Raw genomic sequence first — 21300 nt, 5'->3', positions numbered from 1 at the left:
AATTAGTTGACTTCTTTTAAAATATGATCTTCACAATTATCATCCAATCAAATTGACCCTTCTATTTTTGGTGTGCAGCTCTATATATTTTCACACATGTATAAATGCACGTAAACATCTCCGCAGTAAGCCTGAGGGAGAACTCCAGGGCACTAAGAACAGCTCCATCACCCACAGAACAGCTCCATCACCCATAGAACAGCTCCATCACCCATAGAACAGCTCCATCACCCATAGAACAGCTCCATCATCCACAGAACAGCTCCATCACTGACAGAACAGCTCCATCACCCACAAAACAGCTCATCACCCATAGAACAGCTCCATCACTGACGGAACAGCTCATCACCCACAGAACAGCTCCATCACTTGACAGAACAGTTTATCACCCACAAAACAGCTCCATCACCCACAGAACAGCTCCATCATCCACAGAACAGCTCATCACCCATAGAACAGCTCCATCACTCGACAGAACAGTTTATCACCCACAGAATAGCTCCATCACCCACGGAACAGCTCCATCACTGGACAGAACAGCTCCATCACCCACGGAACAGCTCCATCAACCATGGAACAGCTCCATCACCCATGGAACAGCTCCATCATCCATGGAACAGCTCCATCACCCAGAGAACAGCTCCATCACTTGACAGAACAGCTCATCACCCACAGAACAGCTCCATCACTGACAGAACAGCTCCATTACCCATAAAACAGCTCATCACCCACAGAGCAGCTCCATCACCCATGGAACAGCTCCATCACCCAGAGAACAGCTCCATCACCCACGGAACAGCTCCATCACCCACGGAACAGCTCCATCACCCACGGAACAGCTCCATCACCCAGAGAACAGCTCCATCACCCACGGAACAGCTCCATCACCCAGAGAACAGCTCCATCACCCACGGAACAGCTCCATCACCCACGGAAGAGCTCCATCACCCACGGAACAGCTCCATCACCCACGGAAGAGCTCCATCACCCAAGGAACAGCTCCATCACCCATGGAAGAGCTCCATCACCCAAGGAACAGCTCCATCACCCCTGGAACAGCTCTATCACTCTACAGAACAGCTCCATCACCCACAGAACAGCTCCATATCCACAGAACAGCTCCATCACCCACAAAATGGCTCCATCACCCACAGAACAGCTCCGTCACCCACGGAACAGCTCCATCACTGACAAGACAACTCCATCACTCACAGAACACCTCCGTCACTTTACAGAATAGCTCCATCACCCACAAAGCAGCTCCATCATCCACAAAACAGCTCTATCATCCACAGAACAGCTCCATCACCCACAGAGGCAGCTCTATCACCCATAGAACATGTGGGATAGGTCACAGGGATTCACAGGTGCACAGATTTCAGTTCATTGGGAGGAATAGGTTCAAGACGTCTACTGTAGTTGATAAGGTATTGTATACTTGAAAATCACTAAGAGTAGACTTTAAGGTTCTCACCATGAACAAATGGTAAGTGTGTGAAGTAAGGCATAAGCTAGTTAGCTTGATTTAGCCATTCCACAATGTATACATATTTCAAAACATCATGTTTTAAACCACACATGTATATGATTATTTGTCAACTAAAAACATAAACATTTTTAAAATAACACACACACACACACACACACACACACACACACACACAGCCACCAAATGTGAACCTATCATGGGAAGGGAGAATACTCTTTCCCTAGTGTATTAAAGAACCTTCTGAACTGAGATGAGGAGGAGTTCCTCGACCTTACGGACCATGGAAATGTGCTGACGTTTTATGTCTGCCGGATCATCAGACAGTTCATAATAGGGCACCGTCAGTGCACAGATGACACCACAGAGCAACCTGAGGCTTCCTCATGAATGGGGACAATGTGCGCTGCCAAAGAAAGCGTCTGCACTCACATCCCAAGAATAACAAGAAACCACAAAGTGCGGCCAGTGCTTTTCAAATGTGATTCTCAGTTTCAGAAAAACTGTTTCATGTTGATTTTCAGGCCAAAATTGATTAAAGAAACCCCTGCAGTTCAGGCGTGGTGGCTCACGCCTGTAATCCCAGCACTTTGGGAGGCCGAGGTAGGTGGATCACCTGAGGTCAGGAGTTCGAGACCAGCCTGGCCAACATGGTGAAACCTCATCCCTACTAAAAATACAAAAAAAAAAAAAAAAAAAAAAATTAGCCAGGCATGGTGGTACACACTCTGAGTAGTTCCGGCTACTCAGAGAGGCTGAGGCAGGAGAATCACCTGAACCCAGGAGGTGGAGGTTGCAGTGAGCCAAGATCACACCATTGCACTCCAGCCTGGGCAACAGAGGGAGACTCCATCTCAAAAAAAAGAAAAGAAAAGAAAACAAAAAGAAAGAAACCCCTGCAAATCAGAATTTTTGTTAGAGTTGACTTCCAGCCCTCTAGCTGACAGTTTCTGGAGTTTTCAGTTCTGTGAGCGAAGCTCTTTGTCGCTGCGGTGACACACAATTGCTGCACTTCCGCAAAAGCACTTCCCAAGTCTTTCTCACGGACGCTTCTCTTGTTTCCATGGAAATCCCTGCAATCTGTTTGAAAATTCAGGGTCTGTCAGTGAAACGGAATTTGTGTGGCAAACAAGGAAGGGTTTGTGTGGCCAGATCAATAGCAAGGATGGCTGGAAAAGCCCCTGGGGGTGTGCTCGGTCCCTGAGAACCTCCATGCCTGGGTTCAAGGGGCACCCTCACAGCATCTTAAAGCCTCTCCTCCACGATGTGAGACTGAGACGTCAGAGCCAGAAGGCGTTAAAAATTTTTAACTTAAATTAAGGCAAATGTACAAAACTGTTTTTCACAAATCAAATCATAAAAGTTTCATTGTGTAATCAAAGTCAGACATAGCCAGCAGAAATGGAAACTGGGGAAAACTTCCTGGAAAGCAACTTGCAAAAATGCATCAAGAGTCTAAAAGAGGATACAAATGTTCTACTCTTTGACCTGAAAATTCCACTTCTAAGGAAATTATCAGACTAATGTGTGAGGATGTCTCCACGTCACTGTTCGTAATGGTCCAGTAACTGAAGAAGCTTGCAGTATGCAATAAACTCAGTTTCAATCACGAGGAAACGTCCTGTAGTCAGTTTAAATGACTTCGATTCAGAATTTTTAATGACTGAGAAAATGGTCAGCCTATAATATTAAATGAAAATTCCCTACACAGGATCACATAGACAACTGTGGTATATGGACAATGGTGTGAGAAAAAGGCTGGAGAGAAATCACTCATGTGTTAATACAGTCTCCAGATACAAGAATTACAGGTCATTCTTACTGTCTTTAAACATTTTAGTGTTTTCAACAGAGAACAAGAATTAATTCCCAGGAGAAAGAGGGTAATTTTTAAATAGCGTCATATATAAGTCCCTAGTCTGATAAGAGGCACAAATTGAATTTCTCTATAAGCAAGTAGTTTTCTAACATGGAAAGTATAGAAAAATCTTGGTTATGAACCAGTAGTGATCCTAGCTATACTCAGGCAAAATAAATCCTATGTGGTTCTGGACACGTTACGGCAGCTCCTCCCAACGCAAGGCCTAGGAGACTCCCAGGTGCAAAGCTGAAACCACAGCACAGAACAGAGAAGAACAATAAGAATTTTCCCCCGTGACTAAAATCCAGTTTGGCTTTTAGAGTTTTAACAAAACCCAAGCATTTTATAATGTGAACATCACACTGTCACGAAGATACATGTCATGTCTCAAATTCCAGATATTTAATCAAGAAGTAAAACCATCCCTATAGCTTCATGGGGTTCAAAAACCCAGAATATAATATTAATTTGCTCAACACCTAACTTGTATGTGTCCATGTGTACTAGGACACACGTGTGTGATTCCCACAGAGACAGGACCCCGTCCACAGGCCCTCCTGCGTGCGCACCTTTCCGTGGCTGGCCGTCCACACTTAGGGACATGTGCCAGCTGCACTTTCCTGAGGGAGTCTTCTCCACGAGACTTATGGGAATGACTGGCATGTGACGCACAGGCATGGCACTCATCTGGCCCATCCCCATGGGCTGAGGAGCTATGATAGCTTTCCTGAGAGGCTGGCTGTCAGGTCCTGGACAGGGCCGTGACCCTGAATAGAAGGTTTCTGGAATGTCAACTTGACTGACAAGTCATAGCTCCAGGGATGCCTCGGCGTCTAAGTTCACAGGTCAGCTATACAGGCCATTAGGAATGAGTATTTTGGCATCAGCAGATCATGTAGACTATTGTGCATGTCATATTTAGAAAATATGGGTATCCCTCTTTGCATGGAACCACTTCTCACCTGCCTCCTGTTGAGCTCCTAAAGACAGAGAGTTTGAAGGGTGTGTTACTGAATACTCAGAAAATTCACACCAGTGTCTGTCCCTGAGGTAACGGGGGATATAAACAGACACAGTGACGGAGAAGGCGGCAGCCATCTGCATGGAGAACAGAGCCACGCATGTGGCATCGCCACCACTGTGGGACTGTCCTGAAAGCACGTGTGATGCTGGAAGACCCTTTCCCACTTTCTATCCATCTGCCATGCTGCCCCCGTTTCCTCCCCCAGACAGAGGCTGGGCCTGGGGATGGGCTTGGAACAGCCATTCTAACAGGGACCCAAGTCCCAGGCTGGCTCTGGGCTTCCTTAATGGGCTCTCATTTTGTGAAAGTATGAAATACTCTTTAAATGTAGAAAAGTAGAGAGAATAACTCATGGACACATTTTTACCCACTGCCCAGAATCTGTGATGTGACTGTTTTGCTCCATTCACTTCAGATGCCATTTTCATCAAAAATCCCTGAAAAGCCACAGCACACCTACCCTGTTTACACTCTGCCTTCCATCCGGAGTCAGCGCCCATCCTCTCTGAGAGCTCTTTGTGGTTTTACTCCCTATGTATGTTCGAAGGCCTTTCTCAGCATACAGATGTTGTCTGTACGAAGGGAGGCCGTTCATCAGCATTGAACACGCTGCATGAGCACACAGGGGCACAGGACACAGAGAGTGGTGGCAGGAGGTCAGCGGCTCCACAATAATGAGCAGCTGCATCCGCTCCCCCAGTGAGGGGCTCATCTGTTGGTGTCACATTCCACAGGCACGCCGACCTCGGTGTCGCATTGCAGGAAAGCTACTGAAGACTGTTTCCGGACTGTCCACGGTATTCAGTGTGGAAAGCCAACCTCCCTGCTACCTTTGGCCAGGTGGTGTGTTTGCTCTTAGTACTCATTCAAGGGTTATAATGACACTTTTGAGTCCTGGGAAAGACCTGCAAATCCACACGCCATACAGGAAAACCAGCGCCGAGTCCTGGCCTCATCTCCCACACGCACACACGTGCTGTTTTACGGTACAACGTTCAGATGACGCAGAAGCAGCCCTTCCCACAGCAATGGAGCACAGAGGCATTTTGTTCGGTTTCCTTCATTTCGACTGCTGTGTATTTCAAAACACGACAGCTTTGCCATGGTGGGCTTCCGCTGCGCCTGTCCTCTCACCTTCAAAACGAAGTTCACTCTTACAGGCATAAGGAGCAAGAACAGTGACCCTTCCCGCCCAGAAGTACCTTACTCTGGAGAGGACACGTTGGAGACCAGGCACTGTCCCTGCCTACAGGCGAGGCCATGCAGTGCGTCGGGCAGGGGCCAGGGAGAGAAATCGGGGCTAACCCGTCACTCCTGGGGTCCCACATCGGTCAGTGTGTCCAGAACCCTCAGGGCTGTAGCTGGACGCGCTGCTCAGACCCCTCCCTGCCTCCACAGAACAGCCACTTGGCCACACATCCCTGGAGGACGCAGCTCAGGGGAGCCTCATGAGGAACCGTTTCACATTTTAAAAATACAGCTCCGCTTCTCTTGCTGCCTTCTACTTCAGGAGGATCAGTCAGGTGTATATTCAGCTGTTCAAGCTTCCTTCGGCCGGGCTCACTTCTATTTAAAGACTGTAAGTCACGCCCGCCTTCCTCCCTCCTTGGTGCTGGTTCTTTGCTAGTAGTGTTTTGCTTTGTTTTTTAAAACTGTGTGAATTTTGTGGGGGAGGTACTATGTTTTCTGGGAGCTCCCTCAACACTGTGACCTCACCCACGACCCTTTCCGCGTTTGCCTGGAAGTTCCCCCCTCTATGCTCAGCAGGGACCCTGAGCTTTCAGGAGCTGTCTCCCACCCTCCTCATGGTACAAGCTTGCTGGCAGCTCCTCCAGCTACCTGTTCGTAATGACTGTGTCTTGTTACAAATCCTCCTGTACCAACTGCCATATCCAGCCCAACTGTACAGAAGCACTCCTGGCACTCAGGACACGCTTCCCGGACAGAAAGCGGAATGGGCCAGAGCAGGGCGGTCTGAGTGGACTTCCCCTCCTGCTGCAAAGTTCTGAGAACACACAGGGAGGCAGCGGCCTTCTGGAAGCTGCAGGGCCCCTTCTAAGCAAGCTGCCAGTGCAGGGACGGGACACTGGTATTGGACCAGGTAGATGCTGGTCCAATAACAATCAAAGCCAGAAACATCAGAGGCCAATCCTGTTCCGTTAAAAGCTGACCTTACAGCGAAGAACAGAGATGCTTTTTACCTTCATTCATTTTTAAGGATTAAATAACTAACTACAAAGTAATGTGACTGATTTTTACAAAAGTAAATGATGAATATTTGCACATCTGAAGGAGTGTTTCCTTTCAAGTAGATTCAAGTTGTACTCACATTTCTCTAAATATTTTAAGAACTTCACCTGTACACTGACTTGAGACCAGCTGAATAAAAGTGCACACACACACACACGAAGAACTTCTCCCCGGGAAGGACGGGCGGTAACAGCTCTCCAGTGGCCATTCTTCTGAAACACCCTTGAAGGCCAGAGCCTGGCTAGAGCAACTGATCTCACCTCTCCTCCCGTTCTAAAGGCTCCCAACAGTGGGGCTATGCGACACCTCCCCACCCACCCCCACAACTCCTACTTAGCACCAGAACTCGAGCACTAGGAGCGCTTGACAGTCCATTTGTTGGAACTGAATTGAGGTTATAAAGATCCTGCATGAAGAAACCCCCCCACAGAATGGCAACAGCGAACATTACTTTCTCATAAATCCACCTGCCAGACAGGATGGAGCGCAAAGTGAGAAGGAACAGCGGCCGGGTGGAGTGCACCAACAAAGATGCTGCACCAGGCCAGAGCAACTGACGGCTCACGCTCGATCTTCCTCCTCCCCGCCACCAGTCCCAATCGGGGAGGCTGGCAAAACCTTTAAAATCACCCCAGAAAACTACACAACAGTTTTCAAAATAGCATCAGGGAGTTTGGGAGCTTAAACCAATCCATGGATCCATAGGGGACACGACATTTTTCAAAACAGCATCAGGGAGTTTGGGAGCTTAAACCAATCCATGGACCAGGGGACCCATGGTCACCAGCTTGCAGCCTCTGCAAGACAGGAAAGTATCACATCATAACCCCGGGTGTCGAACACCACAGAGCAAACCCGCTATCCACATGGCGCTTTTGCAGGCACAGGGAGCTCCCTGCTGAACCTGCTGAATCTAACATCGCAGAGCAAACTCACAATCCACACAGCGCTTTTGCGGGGACGGCGAGCTCTCTGCTAAGTCGAACACTGCACAGCAAAGCACAATACATATGGCGCCTTTGCACGGACGGGAGCTCTCTGCTGAGTTGAACACTGCAGAGCAAACCCACGATCCACACGGTGCTTTTGCAGGGATGGGGAGCTCCCTACTGAGTCTAACACCGCACAGCAAACACTCAACCCACACGATCCACACAGCACTTTTGCAGGGACGGCGAGCTCCCTACTGAGTATAACACCACACAGCAAATGCACAATCCACACAGCACTTTTGCAGGGACGGCGAGCTCCCTACTGCGTCTAACACCACACAGCAAATGCACAATCCACACAGCACTTTTGCAGGGACAGCGAGCTTCCTACTGAGTCTAACAGCACACAGCAAATGCACAGTCCACACAGCGCCTTTGCAGGGACGGCGAACTTCCTGCTGAATCTAATACTGCACGGCAAATGCACAATCCACATGGCGCTTCTGCGGGGACAGCGAGCTTCCTGCTGAGTCTAACACCACACGGCAAACACACAATCGACACGGCGCTTTTGCAGGGACAGGGAGCTCCCTGCTGCAGCTGCTCACTGGTCTTGGGTGGTTACCACGCTGCCCGCTCTGCAAGCAGAGGTTGCTGGGCAGTGCTGCCTACACTCTGTCAATATGAAGTAACACACCAACGTTTCCAACATTGAATTTTAGAACAGTCATTCAAGCAGCAGAAGTCCTATGACTATCGACTGAGAATGAGAATTTCTGACTTAGCTTCACGATATAATTTAGAAGTGACAAACCAAGAGAACCAGAAGAAACAAACACTGAGAGTGAATGTGAAGCCATTCAATGAAAACTCTGAGGGAGGCATTAGAGGTAGCCCCATGGAGATGTGGTTCATGGATGTACCTGGGTTTTGTCAGCATAAACGGTAAGGAGTGAGCTGAGATGAGCAGAGTGAAGGGACGTCATTCACCGGCTGCAGCGTGGCACTCATGGGATCCACATGATGGATTTGATACCACATACACCCACTCACGATCAACGCTAACAAGAGACTGTCAGTCCACCCTGGATGAATCCAGACGTGTCAGGATAGAGCCCCTGCCAGTCCCAGCACCAAGCACGGTGCCCACTTACACCTTCTCTGTAAATGCAAGACAGCACCACGCTCTTACCTGACGCCGGAAAAAAGCCCCAGAGAATTCTGACTTGAGTTCTATCTTCAGACACATACAGAATTAGCACATTTTAAATAATTTGTTTTAAAAGTTTTTTTTTAATCTAGAAGAACAAAACACTATTGATGGCAAAACAAGTTTATCATTTAAGTTCTCTGTTTAAGGCATTGGGCAAAAAGATGTCCCATGGAAAACTGGTTTCACTGAGGTTAACTAGGTGCTTTTCCATCGAGACGTGATTAAAAAAAAATCAATGCAAGTATGCAAAACACAATCATATATGTTTTCAAGTGTGTTCCAAAGTCCCCTTAACTGGAGATATAACACCAAAGACCTCCTTGAATTCAGAATAGAGAAAAAGATTTACTCTCCAATGTGGCATATTTCTTTTTAATAGACAATGAGAACTGGTCCATACTCACTGTTTCTCCTCTTGCTGTGGCTGATAGGAAGCTCATAGTTAAATCCAGGGTGCAAATGCAATGATAAACTCACTCCAGGTTATTTCCTCCACATAATATTTTAAAAATGGGTTGAATCACCCTGCTTTACGCTTTTTTCACATTGCTAACTGAATCTAATCTAAGTTAGCTCAGCATAAATCATAAATAAAAAGATGAATAAGAAAATATAACATTGCATGGAATACATACTATTTCATGGATCAAAGTCACCTTTAGCTATTTAAATATAATAAGGCCATCTTAATTATGAATAAATTCTAAGATCGCTAGCATTATAAAATACATAAAGGTGTTTTTGTTCACAAAACCACAATATAAATTTGATTGCCAATCAACGTTTCCAAATAATTTAAAAGGATTTTTAAAAATCTTTAACAAGGCACCCAATTTGCTCTTGAATAAAATGTTAATGAATCATGTCAGAAATCATTTCTCTGTCCCCATGTCCCCTCTGCCCCGGCTCCTCCCTCTCAATCTCCATACCACCCCCCAGAACAGCTCTTTTGGGAAATCTGGGTTTTGGTACTTCAGTTATTTGTGGAGAGGGTTTGATACAGACGCATACCACTTTAAATAGGAGGAGGATTTAAGAGTCAGAAATTTAAGAGATTACAAATTGTAATAATATGCTTGACGAATTAGCCTACTAGGCAGATTACCAAAGAGAATGACTATTAACATCAGGGGAATGAGAAAAATAAAAGCGGTCCCAAAGCGAATTAGAGCTAACACTCCTTACATCATGTTCTGCAAATCCAGGTGAACATGCAAATTCAATCAGAAAAGGTTAAACGTTCTCAAGTGGTTTCCTTGCTTCTAAACATGTCAGAAACAAAATAATCTGAAAAATTCATGCATATTTAACCTATGAAAGGTTAACTGAAAGTTCCCATGCGTCGTGTTTTTTAAATTGTTCTACAATTCAGGGGTAGAGCCCAAAAAGTGAATAAAACTTAGCCAGTCGTTCTTTGGATTTTTTTTAATAATGAAGAGAAGGTAATGATTTTTACACTAAGACTAAAATCTGCAGTCTGAACAATGTTAGGTAATAATAATCATAAATCATGTGCAATGCTAAGACATTGCCAAAGCATTCTGACTCCTCTTATTTCACCTTGGGAAGTTCATGGACAAGCACTGCCTCCATGCGGAAACTGAGTAAAGACATCACAACGCTGCCCGGCAGTGCAAGCAGGTGAGCAAAGAGCTGAGCTGGAACCACCACCGCCTCAAGCTCTATGACTTCCTGCACGCCAGCTCCACACACTCAAGAGACCAGCACTGAAGTCCTGATCTGGTTAACTGGAAACGCAAAACTGAGCTCACTGGACCGGGAAGACGGAATCCACTTCTGACTGGCCAGGTGCACGGCCCGAACCCGAAGGAGCCCCAGCTGCACGTGGGACAAGTCAGTGATGAGCAGCCGACTTGGCCATGTTAGTCAGACAGCATACAGATTCTAGAGACTGGATCACCTCTGCAGACTTGCCATGTTAAACCCTGAGCCTGCTGATGTCGGAGTTTACGCTGGCCCCACGGCTAGCAAGAACGTGAGAGAAAGCATCAGGTTTACCATGTTAAACCCTGAGCCTGCTGACGTCGGAGTTTACACTGGCCCCACGGCTAGCACGATCCTGAGAGAAAGCATCAGATTTACCTTGTTAAACCCTGAACCTGCTGATGTCGGAGCTTACGCTGGCCCCACGGCTAGCATGAACGTGAGAGTTACGCTGGCCCCACGGCACGAACGTGAGAGAAAGCATCACTTACTTGGTTTCGCGTTAGCAACCACGGCCAGGCTCTCTGGCGGGTGAACGGCAAGGTGCCTGCTGTGCTCGCCCGTGCCTGGGCTGCTGCCATACTCGATGGCATCCACGTGTCCCAGTGGAACGCTCCACTTCAGCAAGTACCTCTGGCTGCTCATCACACGGCTGTCATGAGAGCGGCTGAAACGACCAAAAGATCCTTGTTTTACGAATAATTACATGAACATGTTATGGTAATGTTGGTCCCTCAGATGTTCAAGTGAGAAACTTTCCATTGCTGAAGTGTAACTCTTCAGACTTTCTCACAATAGTAATTGTGCTTCTGACTTTCTTACAGAGTCCCCACTCGCTGCCATAAAGAGGCCTGGAAGTGGATGAGAGAGAGTGCAGGGAAGAGCCGCACAGGGGACGGATCTCCCGGAAGCTCCAAGGTTTTCCGTAAAGGCTTAAAAGGAAGCAGCTCGGTGCTTGCTGATGACCCTGAGCGAAGGTGCTCCATTACCAGGAAAAGTCTCCTATGTGGATAGAGATATTCTCTGGCGGTTTCATAAGAGTTAACTCTTAAATTGCTGGTTTACTCTTTTATGGCTACACTGTAACCACTTTAATAGAATCAAATCATACCATTATACTCCATGACTAAAATATTTATCAAGTATACAGAAGTTGAACAGAAAAAATCCTATGACTTATACAGATTATTTTCTTCTTTTATCATAAATAGAACATATACATGAAGAAACACAAAACACGTATGTACAGTCTAGTGGAAATGGCCTGCATCAACATCTGTGTAGCTGACACCAAGGCCAAGGCTGTGACATCGCCAGCATCCCCGCAGCCCCAGGAAATCCCACCCTCCAGAATCAACCATTATTCTCACTTAGTGATCATCACGTTTTGCTTTTCTTCAAGATATTGCTGTTAAAAATCAAAGTGTGGGCTGGGTGCGGTGGCTCACGCCTGTAATCCCAACACTTTGGGAGGCCAAGGCGGGCAGATCACAAGGTCAGGAGATTGAGACCATCCTGGCTAACACGGTGAAACCCCATCTCTACTAAAAATATAAAAAAAATTAGCTGGGTGTGGTGGTGGGTGCCTGTAGTCCCAGCTACTAGGGAGGCTGAGGCAGGAGAATGGCGTGAACCCAGGAGGCAGAGCTTGCAGCGAGCCGAGATCGAGCCACTGCACTCCAGCCTGGGTGACAGAGCGAGACTCTGTCTCAAAAAAAAAAAATCAAAGTGTGGGTAGGAATAACCAAAATGCTGGGTGCTATGCATTGGACTGAGCACCTGACTGGCTGGGAGCCCGTCTGTACCCAAGCTCTCCAGTTCCCTCTTACACCAGAGCACTCTGCCCTCCATGAGGACATCCAGTCCATACAGAAAGGGAAAGGAGGAAGAACAATTCAGACATAGTAAGAGGAAAGATGGGTTGTGTTCCGTGAATTAGACTGTGCCTCCAATTTAGAAAAACAGAAATGCCCATGAGTTCTTACCAAAATTCCGATTCCTCCTCTTTGAATGTAAAAATCTCCATCCCTACAGAGGAGGTTTAGAATCTTAATGTTCACAGGGCCGACCAAAGGGTCCTTGGGAGCTATTTGAACCAAAATGCATTCTCATCTCATCACCTTCGGGCACTGTCGCTGAAAATCTCACACTGACAACATGTCCATGGGAAATGAATTGCGACTCAGCAACGCACTTTGCAAAAAAAAGAAATTCAAGCCCTGGCATCGTGGGAAAGGCAGGGGCGTTATTTTAGGGAATCCTCTAGCAGTAAGCACAGCTGAATTACTTCTAAAGTATCCATTTTAATTCATCTTTAAAGCACACCACGTCTGGCAGCGGGAGAATTTTAAACCTACTTAAAACTGCCCAAGAGTCAAGCGTATCCTGGCGCTCCCCAACTGCAGCCTGAGGGGTTCTGGAGCAGCAGTCAGCGTCAGACAAACATCAATGATGAATGCGGAAAAGACTCAACAAGGACCATTATATTTGCTTAGGACTTTGCTGTTTACAAGGTCATTTCACTTCTATGATCTTGTCTCCCAGGGCAGGTGGAACAAGCATTAATGTCCCCAACTTGACACATCGTGTGGGCCAACTTGCAGGTGAGGAGCTGGGTGGATTCAGCCACAGTGGGGCGACTTCACTGAAAACTAACTTTCCAGGTGTTCCATGGAGAGGGGGGTTCTGGGACAGTTAAACTTGGAAGCCATACTGTTAAGTGATAAACACCATTAGTCTCCACACTGTGGGAAGCACCTCATAACACCAGGGAAACAGGGGTGGAGACACCTTACTCTGCATCCTCGCAATTCTAAGCATCCTCTAGAGCAGCCCACACCTGGAGTTCTCCAGCTGCGACCTCCCACGGCCTCACTCCGTCAGCTCCTCTCCAACGCAGGGTGCAGTGGGCTTCGCTTCTGCACACAGACGGCAGGTGGCCTGCGGCTCTCGCCAGGCGTCCACAGTGAAGGCCAAGCCATGGGGTATGAGTCAAATGAACAGGGTTCTTTCTCTTACAGGAAGGAGTATCATTAAAGACTCATATATTTTTTGGACTTATTTTGTAGCTGCCACAAAGTAAGTGACGATGATGAAAAGCAACAATGAAAACCTGTCCCTCGCAGGCAGTGCCGTGTGCCAGGTGCCCTGCGGCAGCTTAATGAACGTTCTCGCCTTGATCCCTGAAGAGACACGCAACAGCGTACCACTGGCCTCATTATTTTTATGATCAACCCTATTGTACGGATGAGGAGTCCGACGCAAAGTCAGAGCGGGTAATTTTCAGAGTTCAGAGAAGATGGATCTGGAGTTCACACTAAGGAGTCCGACTCCTGAGCGCTGACCTGCACACCCTCGCTGCCTGGGTCTCTAAGGCAAGGTGAGGAGGGCAGGCAGATATATCTGGCCGCTGGAAAATGGGGGTGGCGGGCATGAAAAATAGGGCATGTTTAGTGGTGTGCTGGCAAATGTTTAACAGCTGGCTCTCACTGGGAGGACAGGCTCCTAACACATCGTGTTGGGCAAATTCCATGGTGTAAATGTTCCCGTGTGGATGACTTCAAGCTACCAAATGTTTAGCAACTGGCTCTCAAAACTCTGGAAGATTCAACACTTGACTCTTGCAAGACATGACGAACTGGCACCACGCTCGCTTGCATTATTTTCTACAGCACCAGGAGTGTTATCGTTAACTTTATATCAGTTCCCTTATCATCTACCTATATTTGAAGACCTTTTAGTTTCTCACATATCCTCATCTAACCACAATATTCCATGCGTTGGAGAACGATTCTGATGTAAAACTATTTTAAGTGAAAATAACTCATTTTCTTGGTTTACAATAAATATGAATATACCCAACGTTATTATATTTAAACATTTATCAAAAATATATTTATAGAGAAGCAGGTAAAGAGAGAATTTAAACCATAAGAAAAAGAACTCTTGATTTAGGAGGGTTATGAAGAAATTCAATTTAGTTTCTAGTTCCGCCATCAGCCCTGTTTAAAGAGTATATAAACCTCCACGTACTTAACTTCTACTAACAGTGACTTGGTGACTTACACTGAATCTATTTAAAAATAAGCTTGCTTATTATAAGGGTTCCCTTAGTCACAGGACAGAGCTTTGGCACAAAAAACCAGTTCAGTCTGAGTGACAGAATTAACAAAGCCATTCATGTGCCCTTAGGCAAAGGTAACATGTGATGATGGTAGGACTACTATAGAGAATTAATGCACTTACCGTGAGCTGACGGTGGCACACATTAACACATCATTTAACATGAAGACTCGGCGTTCTTTGGTTTTAACAATCTCTCCTCTGTCGTTGTAAACTGTTTCTATCATATCATCTGATCGAATGAGGTATCGGCTTCCAGTGCTGAGAAGCTGCACATTCAAAACACAGCCCAGGGACCACCGTTGAGTTTACCCGGAAAAGAAAAAGATGAGGAGAAGTCTGGTATGGAGTCTGAGGGTGACTTTTCCAAACTGAGCACTTTACGGAAATCGTTCCTATGTTCCCCGTGACTGCGCTGAACATCCGCCTCCTTCCTCACAGACTTTCACCGCAGTTGGCCCTCCCGCGATTTAAACACTACATTAACCAGGAACGGTGAGGAATGGAAGGAATTGTTTTGTAATTTTACTTTTCCCCAAGTAAACCTAATTAAGCATAGTTAAATGACTATCTTAACTTCTTAAGGTAGGCCGTATTTTACTTCACTGAGCCAAACCAAAACCATCAGTTCTTCAGAAAGACGCTTTGTATGAACCAAGACAATGGTATGCGATGTAGAAGTCATACTACCTTTTTTGTTTGTTTGTTCTGAGACCAAGCCTTGCTCTGTTACCCAGGCTGGAGTGCAGCGGCACAATCTCAACTCACTGCATCCTCCACCTCCTGGGTTCAATTGATTCTCGTGCCTCAGCCTCTCGAGTAGCTGGGACCACAGGTGTGCACCACCACACCCAGCTAATTTGTTTCTTTTTGTATTTTTAGTAGAGACGGGGTTTTGTCATGTTGGTTAGGCTGGTCCGGAACTCCTGACCTCACGTGATCCACCCACCTCGGCCTCCCAAAGAGCTGGGATTACAGGCGTGAGCCACTGCACCCGGCCAATACTTATAACAACTCAGCCCACAAGAAAAACAGAGTCCTCAGCCCCAGTGGTCTGTGCTGTCTTTTGATTCTAAATCTACGCTGCTGCCCAGCTCTGAGCAACCAGCGAGACACCCGCCTCCCTGACTGTCCTTGCCAAGTGCATGGGAACAATGAGGCACGTGGGTGACATTCAGTGCGAAGCATCATCCCCTCTTCCTGGGCCTCTGGGCTTGCTCCATGCCCCATGTGTATTCGGAGGTTCAAGTGCCACAGGGAGCATGATTTTAAATAACATCAACCATGTCAAGAATATAACTGAATACAATTTGCTGCTTATAAACGTTCCTACAGAAACCACTTGGAGAAATGGGGAAAATATGTGGCTTAAAGTGTATTACCATAAAGTTCGCACAGTTAAATTACTGAATGTCATTGTAACGTAAGAAACTACTCCTAATGACAAAACAATGATTTGTAGCAATAATGAATATTAGATGCAATAACTTAACACAGTTCACACAAATTACCATCTCCCTGTGAGCCAGGGCCTTCAATGAATACGGGAAAGCCCACATAAATTGAGAGTACTGCTGCAGACAAGTAGTTATGTAAGCATCAAGCTGAAATGTAGCCTGGCAAATGAACTGCCGCCCTCTGGGTCCCGCATCTCTTTTCACGCTCAATGCAGCTTAGCCATGCATAGGTGAAGACAAAAAATGTTTGTGAATTTTTTTTTTTTTTTTTTGAAACCGGGTTTTGCTCCATCACCCAGGCTAGAGTGCAGCAGCTCAGTAACAGCTCACCACAGCCTGGACCTCCCAGGCTCAAGCAATCCTCTGGCCTCAGCCTCCCACGTAGCTCAGACTATATAGGTGCATGCCACTGTGCCCAGCTAATTTTTTTTTCTTTTTTTAGATATGGGTTCTCACTATCATGCCCAGGCTGGTCTCGAACTCCTGGGTTCCAGCGATCTTCCCACCTCAGCCTCCCAAAGTGCTGGGCTTACAGGTGTGAGCCACTGTGCCTAGCCTGTAAATATTTTCAGCTTTAACTATTACTATCTGAAATTAAACACAGTTATTTTGAAAGGAAAATTAAGCTAAAGGAGTTGCTCTTAACCCCTTGGGAGGTCCTGGATCCATCTGAGGGTCTAATGAATGTATGAATCTCTTTCCTAAGAAAATGCTGTTAAGACAGGCTGTTAAGGTTTTACATACAATTTCCACATTGGTGTGACTCTCCCGAAGGCCTCCATCCACCCCGGTTAAGAACTCTGGGCTAAGGGAATTACTCCAAACGATCCAAAAGATTAGTATTGCTGGACAACGACAGCTTATTAGCACAAAGCAAAAATAATTTTGGAATAGAGCTGAAGAAAACCTCTCTCAACCTTGTTCAGGTATCTTTCATTTATGGCTTTGGCTATTTGCTTCACTTCACAGCGTTGATCAGCATCTCTCTTTCTTTCATTTAACTTCTCTGCTAGTGTTTCGAGCTCTGTCAGGGCCATCTGAAGAGGCAGCCTGTCGGGGTGGCCTTTGGAGGTGTTCTTCAGCATGTCCTACAAGCAACAGGGGAGAGGTGGGCAGTTACCACGTGGACACTCCCAGTGCAACAACAGTCGCGTCACCCGCCAGCTGACAATGGAAAGGAGGCAGTGGCATCTGTCATCCTGGGGAAAAATAAAGTCAGTTCTTGGGAAGGGATGATGAGCTGAGTGAGTCATGACTTGGCTGAACATCTGAACAGCTTCCTTTGCAAAAACAAAATTGAAAAAATAGCACTGTACAATAAAGGACACGCTAAATATGAACATATCACAATCTCAGAAATACTGTGCACTTGGAACGATGCTCACGATGATGATAGATTCTCCTTCTCAAGTTGAGTCAGACAGATGAACCCATGCACAGATGGGTCCAGCTACTTTCTTCAAAACACCAGTCTCCCAGTTTCCAATGTGCAGGAGTTCTGTGGTGCCGAATACTGCACCCATGGCGTCAACTCACAGCAGGATCGAGTCTCTCTCACACTGACAAAGGAACCTGATTTTTAGGGCGGCAAAGATGCATGACAGTATCATGGTGGCTCCATGTCACTAAACATTCATCCGAACCCACCGAATGCACAGCACAAGGGTACGCCCTCCTGCTACTGTGGCCACTGGGCAGTGGCTGCGTGGCCACGCAGGCTCCTGGTTGTCACAAATGCACTCTGGTGGAGATGTGGGGGGAGGGGGCTGTGCATGTTAGGGGAGGGGTAGATGGGAAACCTCTGTTATTTCCGCTCAATTTTGCTGCGACCCTAAAATTTCTCTTAAAAAGTAGTCTTTAAAAAAAGGGAGTTGAGCTACCTCTTCTCCCAGTTAAGGTTTCAGACAAGCACGAGGAAGTCAAAGGGAGGGTATGTGGCGCAAATCAACAACAACGGCCAGCAAAAAATGACGCACTGCTGCCAATCACAGGATAAACATTAACAGGCAGTAACAAAAGGACATTTCTGTCACCTTGGTTTTATGCAGGGCCTTTTGTTTCCCAGCTTTCGTTCACATTCGACACGCTGACGTTTGCTGAAGGGGCAAACGTGAACTTGAAACACTCTTTCTCAGAATTAAATGTGGTTCTGCAATGAGATCACATGGACACAGGGAGGGGCGCATCACACACCGGGGCCTGTCACGGGGCGGGGGGTGAGGGGAGGGAGAGCATTAAGACAAATACCTAATGCACGCGGGGCTTAAAACCTAGATGACGGGTTGCTAGGTGCAGCAGCCCACCATGGCACAGGTATACCTATGGAACACACCTGCACATTCTACACACATATCCCAGAACTTAGAGTGAGAAAAAAAAAATGTGGTTCTGCGTCTTGCCTACCAACTTTGACATGTTTATAGGAATATTAGCAGTCATGGAATTCAACAGTGTGCTTATCTTTTTAAACCTTTTTTTAAAATCTGGAAAGGACACTGCACAAATGATCAAACGTTTCCAGTTTGTAATGAATATAAACTATTCTATACATTTGTTTTCCTATGAGTCACAACGAATTCTATCAAGGCAAAAAAGAACAATCTTAACACTAGTTCTGCACCAAACCCACACACTGGTGGTGGCACCGGGGACTAGGCGTGCGATGGAGACAGCAGCCAGCACAGGGTGGAGTCCGACATGCCATGGGGCCACTGGGCACAGCCGGGGGCATCCACCGGGCTGGCAGCCACCCAAGGAGGCCCAGGGAAGGAGAAAAGTGAAGTTTCTCACTGCTGTTATTACCAGAAATTGTTACTTATCTTTGCACAACAACGGAGAGAAATAGGTAGCTGGGATAAAGTAAGACAAATGTCACAGGGCCAATGGATGTTTCTGGATCCATGGGAGAAACTGACAGTACCAGCATAGCCAGGGTGAGCCGGCTTCACTGCCTGAGCCAGGGGACAGCTGTGGCTTCACAGCACCTGTCTTAGAAAGAAGGTCTGGGAGCACTAACCAGGAAAAATGCAGGCAAGACCAGAGAGCAGAGACCAGGAGAGTCACTGGGAGGAAGGGGACAGAGGGTGTCCAGGCCTCTCCACACTGTCTCCCCATCCACCTACACTCAGCACACGGACCACAGCAGAAGGCAGTAGGGAGGGTATGTGCTTGTATCTGCTGACTCTCTGCAGCCTGTCTCCTCGCCCAATCCCAGGTGCCCTGAGTACCCACACCTGAGGTAGGGCCCCTCAGGCACATCCACATAATGACTCCACACACAGACACCGCCTTGTTTCCAACTGTGCCTCTTCCAAAGTACGTGGACCCACCCTGCTCCCCTCCGAGAACACTCTAGGATACGCCAGCGTTTCATCAAACGCGGCAAAAAGTGTCCCTGAGGGAAACTGCTCGGCACATCTAGGATCTGCAGTTTGTTTTGTCAGATCAAGGCAAAGACCATTTTCTCCTTCAGGGGCAACAGACCCTGTGTGGGAAATTCTAAGGAGGGTCTCTCGAGGCAAGGAGGGAGGAGGACGGGGAGAGCTGTGTGCAAACTGACCTACGTAACTCTGCTGGTGACGATCTGGAAGATCACACTGAATCTTTCTAAATGCAAGTCTTTTGACACGCAAGTTCTTGAGTTTATTATATAACTGGAATTCTGAGTTTAAGAACGCTCTTCCTCAGAGAACTTAAGTATTTAGAAGTATGTTTTCAAAAAAGAAAAGAGCATACAAAATTCTTACAAGAACAGATTTGTAAACGGCGCAGTGTGTAACAGGCAGGCCGTGCCCGTCCAACAGCGCATGTCTGCAGTGTTCCATCTGCTGCTTTTCCCAAAGTCCTGGCTGGCATCCTTTTGGGGTGTGGACAGTGTACTAGATTTCTGGCTGGACAACTGTGTTAGAATCCCAGCACATCCGTCGCGCTGTGTCACCATGGGAGAATCATCAGCTTCCCTAAACCTCAGTTTCCTAGAGTGTAACTCAGTTTCCTAGCGCATAAAAAAGGGACAACGACCTCCCCAAGATGGCTGAAGGTGGATGGAAACGTGGGAGCTGCTCGGGCTCCTCAAAATCCTGGTAGAGGCTTTTCCCTGCGCTTCTCTGTCCTGTTCGGTTTCCAGCAGCCCCGCCCACCCCTTCTGTCTAAAAGAATGTATTTCGGAAAAAACCTAGGCAAAAGTAGTTACTTACTTACTTGTAGTTACTTACTTACATTTAACCAAAACCTAACAAGCTTGTTTGAAAATTATATCCAAATTTAATAAATTAAAAAAAATTTAAAAAGTATTCTGATAAATCATAGAAAGCCAACAATGTGTGTGACCTCACAACACAGTCAGCACTTGCTGTCGTCCCTGGCAACCAAGAACGACCCAGGGACTCACTGGCGCATCGCTAAACACAGGGCATGTGGGCTGGTCACCCGCCCGTATGGTTCACAGCCTGGTGACACTCTCCCAGCTGTGGCTGAATAACTAATGTCTAACAGGCAGCCTGACCCCCTTCCTCCCAAGCGCCAGACTCCCTCACACGAGGAAGCTCATTCATCACGTCTGTGGCTGCTTGCCGGAAGCCAACAGCGTCTCGCACGTATTAGAACTCAGTACATATCTGTCAGCTAAAGAAATAAAACACACTTTGAATATTTTGATCTTGGGAAAAAACAGCTTTTGTTATTAATGCTGTAATACAGGCAAACTGTACATTGTTAAAAATATAAGCAAGAGGATAAAATTAACATGACCCATCAACCTAACCATGGAAAGAGCCCATGTTGATATTTTAATATGTATCCTTTTTCATACTTTGATGACTACTTTTATTTAAAAAGAATGTGCCATGAATTTGGTTGGTCAAAAATAAAAATAAAAACCTCAATGGAAGGGGACTTCACACTATTTCCCAGGCGCCAGTTCATTTCTGGCGATGACTCCACCAGTTCATCTTTAATCGGCTCTAATAAGCAGGCAGGCCAAGCAAAGTCCTCTGATTTAATTAGAAAAAGCAAGCTGAGCAATCATTGAAAAATCAACACAGGCAGAAACCAGCATAGACTCTCCTCTGAAATATTCTCCCTGGAGGCATGGCATTCATTTAAATAAAATGGGTGCTGAGCCCCACAGCCTACAGGGTCACCTGGGCTCCAGGGTATGTGGGAAGGTCGGAAAATGAGCGGGCAACCACACACTGCATCAGACATGACCTAGAGGCCGTCCACTGTGAGA

The 21300-nt window shown here is 46.6% G+C and overlaps 1 protein-coding gene across 5 annotated transcripts in view; it reads right to left on the bottom strand.

Annotated features, from left to right (window-relative positions):
* ARHGEF10 (Rho guanine nucleotide exchange factor 10) overlaps positions 1 to 21300 on the bottom strand; it is a 134696-nt gene that overhangs the window by 38930 nt on the left and 74466 nt on the right. For all 5 annotated transcript variants that reach the window (XM_004046572.5, XM_004046571.5, XM_055349691.2 and 2 more), the window contains 3 exons: positions 16988 to 17158; positions 14737 to 14882; positions 10983 to 11158 (listed from right to left, as the gene is read on the bottom strand). In XM_004046572.5, coding sequence (XP_004046620.4) covers positions 10983 to 11158; positions 14737 to 14882; positions 16988 to 17158 — 493 coding nt within the window. The remainder of the gene's footprint in view (positions 1 to 10982; positions 11159 to 14736; positions 14883 to 16987; positions 17159 to 21300) is intronic.

The sequence above is a fragment of the Gorilla gorilla genome, chromosome 7 (assembly GCF_029281585.2).
Source record: "Gorilla gorilla gorilla isolate KB3781 chromosome 7, NHGRI_mGorGor1-v2.1_pri, whole genome shotgun sequence".
Lineage (NCBI taxonomy): Eukaryota > Metazoa > Chordata > Mammalia > Primates > Hominidae > Gorilla > Gorilla gorilla.
The sequence above is the reverse complement of the archived record's forward strand: the minus strand, read 5'-3'. Positions and strand labels throughout refer to the sequence as shown.